The following is an 18,204-nucleotide window of genomic DNA, read 5'->3' on the forward strand; positions in this document are numbered from 1 at the left end:
CTCCCTCACAAGCAAAGTGCTGGCCCAGCCCGTGCCTTTCCATTGCCGGCTCACAGAGCGTGTGGCGGAGCACGCACCGACAGCGGGTGAGAGCTGCTCCTCACCAGGGCTGGAGGTGGCAAATCACCCAGCTCGTGCCTCCAGGGAGCCAAAAGGTACATACCTCTCGTTCCCAGTCAGCTCCTGCAAACCTGACTTACAGGAAAGTCCTTGGGCAGTATGTCCACTCCATCAACAACAGGAGAACTTCGGGACAGCCTGGATTCTTCAGGGCTAACTTATCCATCCAGGGCCAAGTCAGGCAGATTTCTGCACAGCCCGGTGATTGCGCTGCAGATGTAGGCAGGAATCAAGCTCAATAATACAGCAATCCTTGCAACTAATCCCAAAACCTGCTACTGGAAGAATTTCGGGGGGGGTTCTACCTTGGAGCAAGACTCTAAAAATAATCCTGGGAAATGCAACTGTATAAATAAGCAATAGATCTATTACATACTACATATTTGATCAATTAATCTGTTGTAATAAAAGACATAATTTTATTTGTAAATGTTATTTGTAAACCTAAAGATCTATGCAGTCCAGTGACAGAAGTAGCATGCATTATTTCATACAGAGATTGACAAATTCTCCCAATATAAGAGAAGTTCTTTATCATTAATGTAAGGAATACAGGGAGTCCTATCAGAAATTATTGTAATGTGTCACCTGTTGCTAGTATTTGTTGAGATCAAATGACTTGCTTTCTCCACCAGGCCAAGTAATCTGACATAACTGAAACCCTTCTGTACAAGGAGGACTTGCAAAATCCATAGAGGGCTCCATTCCAACCAGTGAGTTTTGTTAACCCCCACTGCACATACAGATCCAGAATGTGTGTTGACATCCTTCCAATAAATTTACAAATACACATTTCAAAACAATTCAGCAAGCTTTACCAGTTTTCATTTCAACTTGCCTGGATCCCTCCCATTCAACATTTGGCAGAACATTTTCTTCATGAAGAATATTTGTTACAAAGAGAAAAACTTTATATACAGTACTAATACACAAGGGACTGGAGTGGAAAATTATGTGACTGGGACGTGCATTGTGGTAAGCACTCAGATCCAAATTCAAGTGGAGCTGCAGGACTTAATATAACTGATTAGCTCACCCGGACAATGAAAGTACACTTAGATGAATATTAGACGGGGTTTTTTCAGGGTTCTTGAACTTGTAAAAAGTTTGAAACCCAAAAGTCCACACTGAGCCTCTGCCACTGCTGACTCCATGGTGAAAGTATGACTGATGTGTGCCTGGCCAGCGATCTACCACCACATCACATACCCCTGCTCCGCATGGAGCAAGGTATTTTCATGACCTAACCACAAATGCCTGGCTGAGCCCTCTGGTCTTCGCCACCAGTTTTGTCAGGAGAGCCGGCAGCAATGACAGGGCTGCTCTGGGAGGGTTTTGCAGAACTAATTTAAGTTTTTCAGTGTGACTACAAAGCATTACAACGCCACACAGTTTGCAGAGTAGCCTATTGTATGATTTTAACTAGCACAGCTGATATAAAACATACTCTACTAATTACAATACAGCTACAAAATGCCAGCTAGGACTGATACTGAAAGACCTCTGCAGTACTGTTGTTCAAGAAATCTTAACGGTGTTTAGGGCCAGAATGCAATCACAAAACGCTCTCTATTAGTTATTCTTAGGAGTGGATTGGGGTTTACCTCTTGATTTCCACCTTCTTTGCACATTTCTCTGAATTCAGAGCACAGAGCTCTTATTACGCTGGACATACTAGAAAGGGGTGCTGTACAGCTGTGTTCAGTGATCTATTATGCAGCGAGCTGCATGTTTCATGCAAACATGGGGGATGTAAAAGGTAAGACTCTCAATCTCCACCTTCATAGGTATATATATTAAAATTACTAAACACTCCCCTGTTTGTTAACCAAAAGTACATCAAAAGAGAATAAAATACTTTGTGTATTACAGAGCAGGTACTAAGCACCAAGCACAGCGCGCTCAGAAATGTCACTTAATGTCCTCACACTCAGTGTGCACGCTTCATTTTACGAAAATAAAAGTGGTCCAGGAGAACGAGGCCATTATCACAGAAGCTTTTGCCTGGGTACAAAACAGCAAACCCCAAGTGGGATGAGCAACATGTTTCTGTAAAGCTTGGGCACCAACTACCCTCTTGCATAGTCCTTCAGAATGTGTTGGCGACAGAAGCATTGACAAGGTGGCCTGCAGTTCTGGACCAGAGAGTGTATATACAGCCGTGTGAGCAAGCCGACAATCAGCCTAGTTATTATCAGCAAAAGTATTCATTAGGTTGCTCCTCCATCTTTGGTATTGCTTCCGAGTCCACGCTGGATCGGGCAGACAGCAGCCTGTTCGACTCATCGGGGGTGTGTCTAGTCAAGTATTCTCCTTCCACGCCTTTCGCCTTGGCTCCAGGAGGCAGGCTTTCAAAGGTGACGTAAGACTCCTGAATTTCCTTGGGTTTCCGCACAAAGCATTTTTTGCAGCGCCTTTTCAGGGCTCCACAGCAGACCACCAGCGTCAGAGGAACAGCAATGACACAGGCCACGCTGATGACAACCACATTGATGAGCTTCTGGGTCCCTCCTGCGCTGGCAACTTCATCTGTTGAAAATATGATGCATTGCTCTTTCCTGGGGATCAGCCCTTTCACGCAGACACAGGCGATGTATTTGGTCTTTGGCAGCAGCCCATAGAGGGTGACCTTGGTTTTCCCTGGCTCCACGTTGATCCGCCGCATGTCTCTCTCTCCAAAGATGGCATAGAGGACACTGAACACCGTCGTGTTCTTTGTCAGAGGCGCCTTCCAGGCCAGGGTGATGCTCTGGTCAGTGTCTCCTATCACCCTGACAGACCTCACCATTCGCTCTGGCTCCTGCTGACCAGTAGGTGGGCTCACCAGTAGGTTTCTGGGATTATCTTGTGCCACATCTGGGAGGAGGAGGCCATCTCCAGTGCCCCCTCCAGCCCCCAGGGTAGGCATGGTGGAGGTGGTGATAACGTACCTTGCCACTAGCTTGTCATTGTAGGCAGCTGCTTCCATCCCACTTGCCTTCCCACTCCATGCCCCTTTGGCGTTAGAGTTGGGGTCATCCGTGCTTTCTGAGTCTGTGATGATGAGCGATATGAACGCCTCTGTTGCCCCCAGAAAATTCTTTGCTTTACAGATGTACTCTCCAGAGTCAAGATAAGAGACTACAGGCAGGCCCAGAATAGACCAGCTCATCCCATCACTAGAAATCTCTTGGTGAACTGAAAGGAAGGAATAATATAAAATAAATAGGCAATAATCAATAGAATTAATAACATGTTTTGTAAAATAATAGGATTCGATCTGCCAAATGTCTGCTTGATACAATAGAGTCATCATTTCTTTTTGCCACCAACATTACAAAATCAAAGTAAATCCAAGAAAAAGACAGTAACACTAAAATTAGGTTACGCTGGGATTTACACTGCTTAAGACCGAAGAGATGTTGTGAAGCATTTGATGCCATTTCCTCCAAATTGATGCAGTTTGAGAACAAAAAAAAGGAAAGTTCTATTTATTTAAAAAAAAAAAAAGAAAAAAGCTTAAAAGCTCTTATGCAGGTACAATACTTAAAAGGGTGGAAGGAGCAGGTGGTAATGCGACCTATATGAACATTAGACGCAGTCCTCTGAGTGACAGAGAATACAAGCAGCAAGATTTTCTTCTAAAAACCATATATGGACTAGCCTAGAGTATACGGAGAAAACCAGCTGAAAAACAATATCCCTTTTACTGCTAAATTAGTGCAGGTTTTTATGTTGAGCCAAACAGAGGGAAGTCCGAGCACTTACGACTGGGCAATATATACACAGCTGAGAGTCGGTTTTCTCACTTGGCTTACCAGGAGTCTAAAACCAGCTTTTTTTGCCTTTTTCTATTTGTGCAGAAAAAAAGAGCAGGGACCATGCAGAAGGGTAAAGCACCCTCTTCATTATTTAACCAGCCTCCTTAGGATGAGCACGTACTAACTCTGCCTTTTCCCATTGAAAGGTAAACCAGGGAGATGTGTGAAAAGCAAAGGTAAGGCAGAATGCACCCTTCTCCCAAGCCCTCATGGGGAGGATCCAGCCCTGTCAACCAGGGCACATTCCAATGGCAGTAAAATACAATAACATTAGGAGTTACTTTTTCATTTTAGTTATTTACTGAATGGGTATATTAAAAAACATAAAGCTACAGGTCTTCCTATGACGCTTCCACGTACATACAGACTGTGGGCTATTTCTCACTCCTTTCTATTCAGAACACCAACATTTCAAACAGTCATTACAGAATTGACACAAAAGCTGAAATAATGTACTTTTTCAGCAAACTTTCTATTGAAAGGCACTAAAGTCTGATTTAATGGGGCACAAAATACATCATTCTCAATTGTAGCTCAAAGTAAATTCAACCTAAGCTTTCAGGAAAGCATTCTCTGTTTTATTTTTCTGTTGTGGCTCTCTTTCAAGTGTAGGTGGGACGTTCACAGCATGATGGGTAGACATTATCATTATGAGGAGCAGCTCTGCTCCATCCTGCATGTCATGTACAACAGAGCAATGACTTGTGCAGATCCAAAAAAAGATATTTATTACATGCAGTTCTACTGCTGTGAAAGAAAAAAAATGCTCTCTCCCCTCTTTCTGTGCACTGAGGAGCCCTATAACCCTGTGAAGATTAGACCCCATCCTTAGCAAGTTATCTGCTGAGTTTAGACCTATCCATGAAAGTCAGGGCCAGGGCTGAGGTACAGTAGCATTCAGGGGAGGTTGGAGGGATGAAGGTTCAGGTCCTGACCTAAAACCTCGAGGGTAAAAATCTAAGGATGATTGCCCTGAGTGCAGCAAAGGTTTCTTCCCTAAATTCCCCACACATTAAAGGACCAACATTGCAATTTTAGGTCCATCCATTCTTGTGAATGGAAACGAAAACATGATCAGTCACAAAAACAGTGGCTGTTTGAAAGCTCCCCCCACAAGAAGGGTGAGCACAGAGGAGGCACCTGTCAAGTGTTTCTCCCACAGAGCATTTTCCCAAGAGACCTTGGCAATCCATCAGAAATGAACCATTTGCATCCTTTAGCAGTTTAGTGACTTTTTTCTCTTTTAACGTATCGGTAATGTTGCCTCTGCAACCTCTTCTTTCTTTGTCACAGCAGATTGGAACCGCTGCTGAATTCACATCAGACACCTCTCTGCCAGAGATGGTTACTAACCGATTAACAGCAACGCATCACTAGTCTCAAAGACCCATAAAATAATTCAGTGGGAAGCCTTTCCAGTGACTAAATAACTAACTGGCTAACTTAAAACAGAGACTTTTGCTACAGCTGGACATATTTCATTTCTTCAGCTCCAACAGATTTGCAGAAAACCACTTGACTTCACCACCACAATTGTTATGAAACAAAGCAAACCCAACTTTTTACATGATAGTATACATTTACCTGATGATATCAACATGTAAGTGATTTTATACTGTATAGAAAATCACAGTGCAATAGTGAATCACACACGATACTATTGTGAATTACAGTGAATCTTAATTTTGCACCCCTTTCTATTTTTGGGGTGTTTTATCAGTGGGAAGGATGTACTGTCACAGAAGCTTCCATTTGCTTCCGACAGTCTGTAGAAAATAAAGGTGCAGGTCTGCCTCACTCATTCCACGTGTAAGAGAAAAGCTTAAACCAAACCCACCTGTGCCATTTAGTTGAGCACCATCAGCTCTTCTCCAGCTGAGCTCCGGAATGGGCACCCCTGTTGTCCCACATCGCAGCAGCACAGTGCTGCCCAGGATGGTCTTTACTTTGGCTACAGACGTATGTACAACGGGGCTTTGACACTTCCTTAGCTCGACTTGGCTGAAGAAGACTCCTGCAAGGCTCCGGGGCGTGAAGCATTTCAGCCTGGGCTCAATGAATGCTATGTTAGGAGACTGGAAATTTAGGAAATGGACCATTTCGTACAGACTGCAGTCACATACCCAAGGATTGTCTTGCAAGCCTGTCAAAATAAATCAGAGCATTAAGTGACTCCGACAGCATCTTTTGTTTCTGCCACTTTTGTTTCTATTCGTCAGCAGGACAAACTGTGATAGACTCCTCACCTGCCCTGCAAGGGCTGCCTGTGCGTGTGCAGGGGCACAGGGGTCGGGGAGATGTTCCAACAGCCCCTTGATGCTGGTGACTGAGCTTGATCGTTCATATGTTTGCCAGTTAGTAGACGGGAATAAATACAGCTTGCTAAAGTATCTCAAAACCCAGAGCTGAAATCATATTCTTTAAATTCAAAGCAGGATTATGCACATCATGAAAAACACTATTTGTGCATGTAAAGAAGAAAAAGAAGTTATTATAAACACATACGGTTCCAGGATGGAAAATAAAAAGTAGCCATGGGGGAGGGCTGGTTTGTTTTGTTTTCTTCTCACTGCAGATTATTAAAATATTGGACAGATTCTCATGCCAGCTGTCAGGCTCACAATAGGTCCTACTTGACTGTAAGAGCCCTCTTCCAGCCTTCTTATTCTAATTTATTTTCATTATTTAGTAATCAGCTGTTTTTCCTGAAATGTTAATTTACACTTGATAAGATGAAAGAACAGTTTTAAGGATTAAATTGAAGAATATACATGTTATGGTATATAAAAGAACATAATCAGACATTAACTATATTAAGAATATGCACATAGAAAGGAGTACATGGAAGAATACCCTCCCATTTCAGAGTCTCAGAACGCTTCTCTTTTTCTTTTTCCTGCTCTCCGAGTGTGTACCTACTGAACTCAAATTCAAAAAAACGAGACGTTACTCTATTAAAAATAGACCTGTGAAGATGATACCAAATAAGCAAAATTGGAACTAGAGCAATGCATATCCATGAACAGAAGGTGATGAATTTTGACTAAATCTGTGTCATCCTACTTACAAATATCCAGATTCACCTGTCCAATGGACAGTTTATGGTCTCTAACAGCTTTAGCTAGCAGAATACATGCAAGCAGTGGCTTTCTGGCAAGAACCAAGTTTTGACACAAGCACAGATGATGCAACACAAGGCTCTATGAGCATCAAGGGGCTGCTTGAATTTGCTAGAGTCAACAGAAACACAGGGTCAACCAAAAGCCCTAGAGGCTTCAGATAAACTGTTCTAAAGATTCTGCTGAAAAACTTCTGAGGCCATTGCATGCCATCTTCACTGGGCTTGGAAGGGAATCCGAAAGTGGTGGGCTTAGTGGGAGGGCACTTCCTATAAATTGATATATAAAAGTTATGGGGACTAAGTAAAGAATGAAAGGTCAGCTTGGCTTTGTTGTTTTATGGCACTTTTCCTAGCAGCTTACTTCTGACTTCATGCACTGCATAACAATTTATTCCAGACTCCTTGGCAGGTACCCCAGCTCCAGTTGATGCCATGGCACCCCCAAAGCCACAGTGAGCCCTTTGCTGCCCTGCACAGCACCATCCTGTAGGCTCATGTGGGTAATCCTCATGTGCAAAAGCTCACAGCCTTGGCACAGACTATCAGCCAGTGAGCTACCACTGGAAGTGCTTCTTTTTCAAGTCATCTACAAGCAAGGGTTCTGAAGAAGAGTCACAATGATGCACTGTAGATAGGACTCTTTATTATTCATGGATTTTTTAATGCCTTCATGAGAAACAGTCATGAGGAAAGTGAAACAGAAACGTGCAGCTGTGTTCTCCCAGTCTTCTCCTGCGAGGGACATGCTTTTCATATACCTGGTTCCTGTGGGTGTTAGCAAGATAGGATCTAGGAGCTGGACTATCTATATATTACCGTATTAATCTTAGCATTATACTCATTTGCCTACATGAATTTTTTAGGATTCTGGCACAAGCAATCTGTGCACAGCTGGCTACATAAACACTCAGGTTGGCCATGAGCATCAAGGCGTGATCTGTTCTTCTCAACAAAATACTCTCCTAATCTATATTGAATGGAATAACATTTTTACATGTGACTTGACTGTAAAACATAAAGAAAGAAAAGCGTATGGTCCAGGCGGTGTCTTGTTACGCCACAAATGAAACGGGCAATCCCAAACAGCTAGCATTGGCTTAAAGAACTTGATACCACATCTGGCGAAAGGAGATGATGAAACACCTGCTCCTCTCCTGATGCTAATGAAACCTTAAACAACATCTGCAAAGGACACTAAAAGCTTTGTAGGTGCCATTTTGAATCTTGTTAAAGTCTTGTGTCTGTTTCCACTGCAATCTGGTTTTAAAAACGTTACCCCACTAAATTTATCCAGAGAACAAAGAGCAGCAGGAACTCCCCAGAATGAGAGACAACTTGCAATATTTCTGACAAGATTATCAGCAAGTGCCTGAACTCACATTTGTGGCTGTAGAGGCAGTACATGCAAATGCACACACCCCACGCATCAAACACAGCCAGTGGAGCTGGGTCAGCTCATAGCAAGTGAAGACAGCAGATGGCAACAATTCTGAACAGTCGCCAACCTGCTGTAGAGTGGAACCGCTGCACGATGGCTAAAAGGCTGAGTAGTAAGCCCCTGAACTAGTAAATGTACTTGAAACCTCATCTGGGGACACTCAGCCAAGAGGATTCATCTGTAACATGCCCTCTGATATAAAAATGAACAATTGCCTCAAAGCCATACTTCTGAGGAGCCCAGAATTGTCACCAAAAGGTAGATTCTTGTAATTTTATAGCTGCCCTTAAAGGCAGCACTGTCTTGGTGGCTGTGGGGAGACTAGGGTTTAATTCTGTGTAAACAGATAAACACAGCTCTGGAAAGAGACAAACTGGCAGTCCTGACCCAGATGTTATGCTCAGTGATGGCTGTATTCCTCTTTGGACATAATAAATGTCCATCTTCTTATTTAATGCTGCTTAAAATGGGTCGATTCCATAGTAACTGTTATTAGAGACGAACACGTGAATGATGGGGAGCTCTAATCATATTTGCATTTCTGTCAAAAGTGGCAATGTCAATAAATAAAGAGTTTGAGCAAGAGTCACCAGTTTTGTGTTACAAAGATTCAAGCAAGTGATGAAGGTCATGGTGTAATAAGCCGGGTGTGAGGAGCCTGAGGTGAGTTTGTTAATTATGTAAATGAATTTGCACACTTTATATGGGGTATTAAATTGTACACAGCAGTGTACTTGCTGTAGTAACCACAGGGGGTGAAAATACTGCAGTAAGATGCAGAGCTCTTGAAATTTGTGCCCCCTGCAAAAAGACAGGAGCTTCTCTTACCTAGGATGATCTTGGAGTTATCGTTGGGGAAGTAAGGAACAGCCTGGAGGTTGGCCCAGGTGGCAATAAGAGCCTGAGGAAGAGTCATCAGCTTATTGCTAGAGAGGTCCAGGTATGTGACATTCTTGACATAACGAGCAGCATCTGGAGGGATTGAGGTAAGTTCGTTGTTGTGTAAATCCAGAAGCCTTAGCTGTGGCATGTCAACCAGGGTTTCCCAGGGGAATGATATTAAGTCATTCCCATCCAGCCTCAGCTCCTGCAAACGACGAAGGCCCTTGAAGGTGATCCCACTGAGGCTGGCCAGGGAGTTATAGGGCATCCAGAGGTACTCCAGGTTGTGGAGCATGTGGAAAGCCTCTCCTGGCACCCTGCGGATGGCTGTCTTTTCTATCCGAAGCTTGGACGTATCTACAGGGATGTTCACAGGAGTGAGAGTCATCTCCGGGTCGTTACACAGCACTGTCCTGTTGGGGAAACACAAACACAGATGTCACTTTCCTGTATTTTAAGAAGGTTTTGAAACTTTACTTTAATGCAGGATTTTGATCCATCTTTCTTTTTTCACCAGATTCCTTCTTGTTTTTTCTTACTTGCTGCTGATCTCTACATCTTCACCATCAGTACATCAACTTGCATTAATCCATATGTACCTTTTGACTGCAGAGATTGCAGTGTTGTGCCCCTCCTGGAGGGGTGGGAGTCTGACTCTGGCCCATATAGTGTTCCTGCTTTTATTTTTCATTCAGGTTTTTTTTTAGAGTACTTATGATAGACAACAATGACAGCATTCACGCATAGCAGGATTCTAGTGCATGCTAAAACAAAATGATCCATAAATTGAACAAAAAAAGATGTAAGAAAAGAAGCCTTACTGACATGTGGGATGGCAGGAAATCATACAGATTAAATATGGCACAGGATGTTTGGGTCGTGAAATGAGGATAAGAAAGTCAGCTCACAACTCACTGGAATTACACCACAGCAAGCTTTGCTTTACTGTGAAATAGTCGGGAAGGTGTGTGCAGCCGGTAGCAGCCACTGCACTGCAGGCATGTGCAGTTATGAGAGTGAAAGTGCAGAAAATTAACTCTTTGGAAAATGCTATACTAAAAGCAAGGCAGATTTATGTGTCTTGATCATTCCTTCCCATTTCTAATCTCTAGAGATCAAATCATGAAAACCCCATGCTGCATTTTCACAGCCTTCATACAAAAAATTGTGATTTTGACTTTGTCAAGGTGTGGGATTGTAGATAGCGATGAGGAATGAAGGGAGACAAAATAGGTCTCTCAGAATACACTTTAATTTGCCTATCAGCAAGGAAAGAAAGGCAAGTTCTTAACAAAATACAAAGCCACCTTGCAAAGGTAACAGGTTAGATAGGCATGTCCCACTCCACATGCTAAACTAGATACCGCAAGCAATGTAATGTGATCAGTCAAGTAACGTTTTCTTATCACACTGCCTGGGTGATAAGCAGAATATTACAAAGCTGCCAAAACTAGATTGAGTTTGGCTGAAAGCAATTATTCCCCTACTAACACACACAAATAACATGGCTGAACTGCTCATGCAAGTTTCCTGGAGTTAAATGTTACTCGAGCCTACAGTTAAATTGTCAATTTATAATCAAAGCCTGGTACATTACTGTCATCCAGCACTTTTATTATGGCATTAAATTCTGCCCACCCTCAGCTGAAAATTGAGATTTTGAAGAAAAAAATAATTGATCAAATACGAAAAATCCAGAAATCCTCTTTCAATAAACTTCTGTTTGTTCGTTTGCATAGGCACGAGGCAAAATGTTTGATAACAGAGACACTATGACAGTAAAACAGTTCTTCTCATAGTGTCCCTAAACTATGTCAGTGAGCACTAAACATTTAATCTATGGGATAATCTTCTACTAGTGAGAAATACAAATCATAATGCAGAAAAAAAGGTGACATTTTGTTCCTTAAGGGTCTAACAGACATTTCCTTTATTGGGTATCTTACCAAAACACACTAAAGCTTTTTCAAGTCACTGAGAAGAAATTCACCTGGGAACTGTGACATTTATGGAGCAATAACTGGCTGTCCCATGATTGCATTCGCTTTTAACAATTGCAGACTACTTGTGTCTCTATCACGCTTCTTACTGGGAAAGTTTCAAGTCTTAAATCTATAGCACCATAAAAGAGATAAGAAAGTGGATCTATTTAATGGGAATCCAGAATACAGGGGACAGCCTTTCATTTCGGTATTGTGGTCTTGTCTAGAAATTTTTTTTCCAAAGGATTTTGCAAATATTGTATCTCTGTCACAAAATCTCCTCTGCTGTGAACCACAACTTATAAAAATGTAGCCTGTATTTCATTAATTCAAATCATTTACTTTGTGATTATCTTTCAGAAAGACTTTTATTACAGTCCTCCAGAGAAATGTATGTACAAGAGCACTGCATTCAAAAATGGATGTCCTTCTGGTCCTGTCTTCTTTTTTAAACTGTAAGTTTCCAGTCTGAACATTATCTTATTTTATTTTTATTGTTATTATCATTTATCTTTTTTTTGGTTCATTTTCATCTAGAGTATATTGCTTTGCCTAAAATCTCCAACTAAAGGATTTTTTAAGTAAATGGAATTGCAGGTTTTGGTACAACAAAATAAACCAAATCTAGTTACATTTTAGAAACAAACCAGCAGAGCAGAATAAAGCCTTTTAAAACTAGCATTTTCAGCATAATGGTAAAAAAAAGATGTTTAAATTTTATTTCCTTGTTGCCGTTGCACCAGCAGTACTTATGTCACTTCTGTCCTCACAGAGGAGATACCCAAACGCTTTCTCTGAAATCAGCTTACTGTGTTTTCAGAAGCTAATCCTCTGCAAATAAAGCTAGAGTGCAAAGCGACTGGAAAAATAATGGACGCAAAGTCTGGACGCAATATTTTCCCTTCCAAGCCTCCTTACAGAGAAGAAGAAATAAAATCCCCGACACCCAGCGAAAGAGCGGCAACCCCCCCGGGGAGAGCATCGGCATACCTGGCTTTCGTCCCTTCGCTGAGGCTGTGGTAGGCGCAGCTGCACTGCGACGGGCACGAGCCGCCTGCCCATGGCAGCCCTCCGAGCATGAAGCAGCAGAGCAAACTCACCACGATCCACATGGCTACCTGTGCATGGGAAGGACACCTGGGCACTAGACAACGCGGAGGGTTTTGCCTATTGTTTTATCCATTGACTGGTCACATCTTGTTAACTCCCTTTTGTTTTCCGCCACACTGTGATCTTCCAGCCCTCGCTGAGTCCATCAGATAAAAAAGGATAGGCAGGGATTAAGGATGGGGACTTGAGTTATTTTCATGAAGGTGCTTATTGCTTCCTGGAACCATACTGACAGCACTTCTTCCCTCAGGGAGCATCGAGACACTCTCCCCCGGCAACCTGTGGCTCTTGGGCAAGGAAAAAAGCAAACATACTTTTGGGGCACCTGTATTGCAGGCAAGATAACTGTTATCTGACCAGGAATTAGCAATAATTTATTTCCTCACAGTGAACTGGGAATACTTAAAAACAGTTTCTTGTGCTAATGGAACATAAGCTTCCTATACAAGAACACTAAAAATATATAGTGATACTATTAAAAGGCTTTATTTTCTTTTAAAAACTCCTAGTTTGATCAAGCAATTACAGAACTGTTGGCAATATGCCTGATACTAATAAACAACGAATAACCCAGTAAATATGCACATATTTCAGTTTATATCAGGGCCAGCACATGCCTGCAGGACTGAGCGCTGTGCTCTGCCTTGCTAATACAACAAAGCCCAGATGAGGAACCATTTTGGGGAGCACTACCTGATGCTGGGCTGTGGGGCAGCTTCAGGAATGCTAAGAAAAGCTTACCTCTGTCTTAAGGACAGCCCAGGGATGCCTGTGAAATTATTTTTGTCCACTCCTGTTGAAGACAGTTGTTTCCCATCTATTAGAGAGGCAGCCATAACTGCAAAGCTGATGGAGAGCACCCATGTTTTCAGCAACCTTCATCTGACTCTGAAGAACACAACACATGTGAGAAAAGTAGAGCTGAAATATATGCACAAATATAAAGCTTGAGAAGTCACTATTTGAGATGGGAGCAGAATTCTATTCCTACTAGCAAGGACGTCTCATGTTTATAAAGACTATTATTTTCTGTTGATGTGAAAGTATATAAATCACTCACACCACAAATGTGCACCACACTGTTAGAGGTAAAAGGCTCTGGAGAAACTAATAGGTGATTACTTTCAACCCGATCAGATTGCTACTCCCCCAGTTCCCAGCCACACTATGTTATAGCTTTGGCAGAAAAAATGACCCGTGTCAGATAGAAAACAGAAAATGCAAGTTAAATTTGAAGAGAAATGAGGAGTAACTAAATGGAGCTCAACAGCTAGTGATAAAGCACTGACCAGCCACTACTCCTTCAAAGGTGCTTTAGGAAAATATTTCTCTTCCAGTTTGGAGCTCAGGAAAGCCACAGTGCCCAGCAGGTTTTACAGGGGAGAGTCCCAGATGCTTCACTGCAATGTAAAACATGATCAATTCTACTAAAATCCTGGACCCTGTTAATGCAGTAGGGACTCTGCCATCTGCTCCACCCAGAGAAATTGGAGTGTGGGATCAAATGTGGCTGATTGAGGCAGAAACCACCCAGCATCCTGTTGGCATTTCAGCACTGGTCGCTTCCCAGTTCCCCTTTCCTTTACCTAAGCTCAGAAAAGACAGGGAAAGGAATTACAACCACGAAGTTTTATCTAAAAATTAGGTTTTCTTGGATTTAAATTCATATTTCCCTTGGAGAAAACTACAGCTCTGCACATTCTTAAAGGCCTGGTTTTATCTACAGCTGCCCTTCTACGGAGGTGCATAGGAGAATCAAATCATATGAAGTGCCACAAAGCCAGGGAAGAAATACTAGTATTTTGGCCTATGCATAGGCCAAAAGACATTTTAGTGAATAAAAATAAATAAAATAATAACTTAAAAAAATCCCGAAAACCAACCAAACAAAAAAAACCCACCAGAAACCATTCAAATGCAAAGCTTCCACCTGAGAGTGCTATGAAAGACAGACACGTTTTGAAGAGCTGCTCTGTGGATGTTACTCCTCAAAACTCAAATCTCTTCCACGCTTGTGCAGCCATCTCAGATCCCTAACAAAAGACTACTCCACGGTAGCTATCGGGATGCACGGGACATTCCAAAATAAGCGTAATACAGGCAACGTAAGCTGCCTCTTTCTGAAGCTGGTTTCTTTTCCTGTTGGCAACACAGGGTATCCAGGGAGCCCAGTTCCCCAGCCAAGCTGGATGCAGAAGGCTACATGGTGTAACTACCTTCACGTCTCCACTGTTTCCCCACTGCCCCTGCTCTCCTGCCTGGGCTGAGGGTCCACCTGTGCAAGGAGAATCCCTATGGAATAAGCTGGCTGAAGTAGCCCCAGCTCCAGAGCTCATCTCCCACCTCACCTTTCCAACACTTCTCCCTGTTGCAGACCTGTTCATTTTGGTTTTTGTTTTAAATATGTAATCAGAAGTCACCAGTCAGAAGTGCAGCAATACCATACCTTTTCCTACGTACAAACTACCTGCAGGTTAATGAGTATGTTTCAGCACCAGCGTGAGGCATAGATCCTAACCAAGATTGCTTACCAGGATTTCTGGTGTATAGCTGTTTTCATGCAGAATTCATCCTGTGTTCTTCAGCAGAATGAAATTACACTGGCAATTTTTCAATAATTCAGGATAATGAACTCTCAGAGTTTCAAGGTAATCTAGATGTGGTTTGGGGCTAACTATTAAACAGGCATTTTATGGTGCCATAGTTTCACATAAGCTTGTTTCACAAGTTACTCTGATAATTAATTAAGGCCAGTAGAAATCACTTACTGAGAGGATGGCCCAAAGGATTATTTTTCTCCATGCTATTTTCACATTCTACATTTATTGTTGTTCAAAGAAAATTTCAAGTATCTCATTATTTATTTCTGAAGAGCTGAGAACATGATGCACTGCTGCTCATTAAATATCCATAGTTGTTCTCTCATTGACTTGCATTAGGTCCCATTTCTAGATTTAATGATTTGTCAGTTCCCTTAATGATCTCCAAGCAAAGACCAAGCTTATCGGGTTTTTTAGTGCACTCATTGGTCAACTTGCCTTGCTGCCCAGCCTCTGCCTCAGCTCAATACTCACAACATTGACTGAAGCATCTCTCTCCCCACTGAAGTTATATTCTACTTGAAAAAAGCAATTCAATTATAATTAACCTCTTGCCTCTATTTTTTTCAACGCATCTGATAAAGTGGTTTCCCTCCATTGGAGTTCTGGAATGATAGACTGGTAGAAAGTAGCCAGTAACTGTATGGTAAGGTTTAGCTTTCATGAACCTCTATTTTGCCTCACAAAAGAAATGTCTAAGTTACAACTAAATGCCAGGAGCAGTAGAAGTAAACTTAATTTATAAAAAACAACAGCAATCAATAAAGAACGCCTCAGCAGCTGCTAATGCTATGCACTTCATCAAGAAAGCTGATATTTAGTTAACATACAGACTCACTGCTGAAGAAAGACCTGGTGAAAGGCTGAGAGATTAATAAAACAAGATAAATAAAAGTGGCAACATTAACGCATTTCTTCACCTTGGAATGTATCTGCAAGTGTGTCAGAGACGTGTGGAAAAGGGAGGGAAAAGGATCAGTCAGGTAACAACCCCGTTCTGTTTTATCAGCACTTACAGGTTTGAGGTTCTCCTCCCCGTCGGCTATATCCTCTTATAATTGTTCGTTGGTAAATCACCACCAAATCATGCAAATGATGAGTGTCAAACCACAGATACACCCATGTTGGGCTTGATCTGAACGGGCAAGAGAGTGGGACTGGCCTCACCATGAGGAAACTCTACCAGAAGTTCATCAGGAGGTGAGGAAACCAGGTCAGGTAGGCTTTGGACACACAGAGCTGGTGGAGGAGGAAGGCCTTGGTGCACAGGGAGAGGTTATGTTCCCCTGGTGCACAGGCTTCACAGACATAACAGAAAGGAGCAGGCAGAACACAAGAGAGCGAACTGATAAAACAAAGGCAATGAAACAAGATGCCTAAAACCATAAGGTTAGATGCCAGCACTTGCACTTCAGGGGCTGCAGGAGAGGAACTGCACGCATGCACAAGGCAGCATCGATGAGCAGGCTGCAAGAAGATGCTGCTTCTGGTTATATCCATGGTCCCTCTCTAATTCAGTGAGAAGGAAGAGAGAAAATTGGACAACAAAAACAAAACCTCACTACTGTGTTCAACAGACCACGTATTCACTTTTACACACAGTTCTGATTTCTCCCAAAGAATTTGTTTGCAGTGCAACAGCTTTCTACATCTTCATGGTATTTTTAAGACTTAAGTGTATCTCCTCCTGCCAGCTACTGAACAGTTATTCACGCATTATACTACTTCATTTAAACTGAACGCTCGTTAGCTAATTTTCTTGTAGGTGCAGGTGATATTTATATGTGACTTTTTAAAATCAATATCACCTTTTGCAACTGCCAAAGGTAAAAGTGCAGAGTAAAAACATTCTTTTCATGACAGCCAATTTCATTCCATAATGAAACTAGTAGGAGTTAGGCCCTTTACTTCCATGGGCACAATTCTGCACTCTAAATCATAAAAAATAGTGCTCCTTGCTGCTTGCTTAGGAAGTAAACGGTTTCTTCTCTTCATCAAGCTGAAAAAAATCAGCTGGAGAAAAAAAGGCGTACAAAGAAGCAGCCAACAAGCATCATTCAGCAGAAGCATAAGACTGTTTTACATAAGACTGTTTTACATACTCTGAGAATAGCCAGTTTCCTTGTTTATATTTTTGGTCTAAATAAATGCAAAGCAAATGGGACAAAGATTACTGTCAGCAAAGTTCAGCATGTGGCAATCGTTCCTATCTTTCCTTAGTGAGGTATAATTTCAAGAATTTTTTTTTTCACTTTGTTTTTAGTAAGATTAAGTTAATTACTTGACATTATCATTTCCCATTTTTTTCCCATATAGAATTTTTGATCCCAAATTGTTTTATCAGCAGAATCTTCTCACGAGCTCAGAGGCAGAACCTGACTGACAAAGTCAGCATGCTCCACTAAGTCACTCATTTTTAATATGGCCATTAGGTAGAATTTATTTTTACTTCTTTTCCCCATATACTTAGAGAAATATGACATGAAGCAAACAAACCAGCACATTTTATCATAAATGAAAGCCATAAAATACCTTATTATCATGATTTTGTCCGAAAGGTTTTATTAGCAGGCAACACAAGCCAGACACTAAATCAATTTCATTAGGTAAATGCATCTCCAAGAAGCTTCTGGCAGGGCACATCTTGTAGAGTGGAAAATCCTTCCCACTGATGCAAGTCCAGAGCACATTAATGCATTATGTCATTCTAAATTGGATCTTGCACTTAATGCTGATGAAGGCAGCTCCTCCAAACCTATAGGACTGAAGTCATTAATAGACGTCTAGACATGCTGAAGAAATAAAATAAACCCAAATTTTGGCACGGAGTATTGTAAGTCTATCAATGGTATTTCTTTTGTGTATACGCTTACCTTGGCTGTTATAGCCAGTACAAAAGAGCGCAGACCTCTAACCCAAGTAGGGGATAAATGCGTACACATCTTTTAGAACGCAGCATTTGACCCATTTCTGTCCATGCAGCAGAAGCTGCTTCACAAGGCCACATTGCAAGCAGCCGTGCTCAGCGAGGCAAAGTCTAGCAGAAGATGGAGGTGTACAATGATCCGCCTTGTCTCTCCTGCTCTCCTCGCTTTGGGCTCATGTACCTAGCAAGGTCTCGTCATGGCTGATGCAAATTTATAGTGTTAAT

General features: G+C 41.9%; 1 protein-coding gene across 2 annotated transcripts in view; it reads right to left on the reverse strand.

Moving 5' to 3' along the window:
• Positions 1–515: 515 nt before the first annotated feature.
• LRIT1 (leucine rich repeat, Ig-like and transmembrane domains 1) overlaps positions 516–18,204 on the reverse strand; it is a 55,712-nt gene continuing 38,023 nt past the window's right edge. The window contains exons 2-6 of one of the 2 annotated variants that reach the window (XM_005236750.3): positions 13,195–13,341; positions 12,334–12,461; positions 9,308–9,774; positions 5,758–6,063; positions 516–3,297 (exon numbers count right to left, since the gene is read on the reverse strand). In XM_005236750.3, coding sequence (XP_005236807.2) covers positions 2,315–3,297; positions 5,758–6,063; positions 9,308–9,774; positions 12,334–12,455 — 1,878 coding nt within the window. In that variant the 5' untranslated portion in view covers positions 12,456–12,461; positions 13,195–13,341 and the 3' untranslated portion in view covers positions 516–2,314. Of the gene's footprint in view, positions 3,298–5,757; positions 6,064–9,307; positions 9,775–12,333; positions 12,590–13,194; positions 13,342–18,204 lie in introns of both variants that reach the window. The other variant, XM_027785722.2, reaches the window with a different exon arrangement.

Source organism: Falco peregrinus, chromosome 1 (assembly GCF_023634155.1).
Source record: "Falco peregrinus isolate bFalPer1 chromosome 1, bFalPer1.pri, whole genome shotgun sequence".
Taxonomy (NCBI): Eukaryota; Metazoa; Chordata; class Aves; order Falconiformes; family Falconidae; genus Falco; species Falco peregrinus.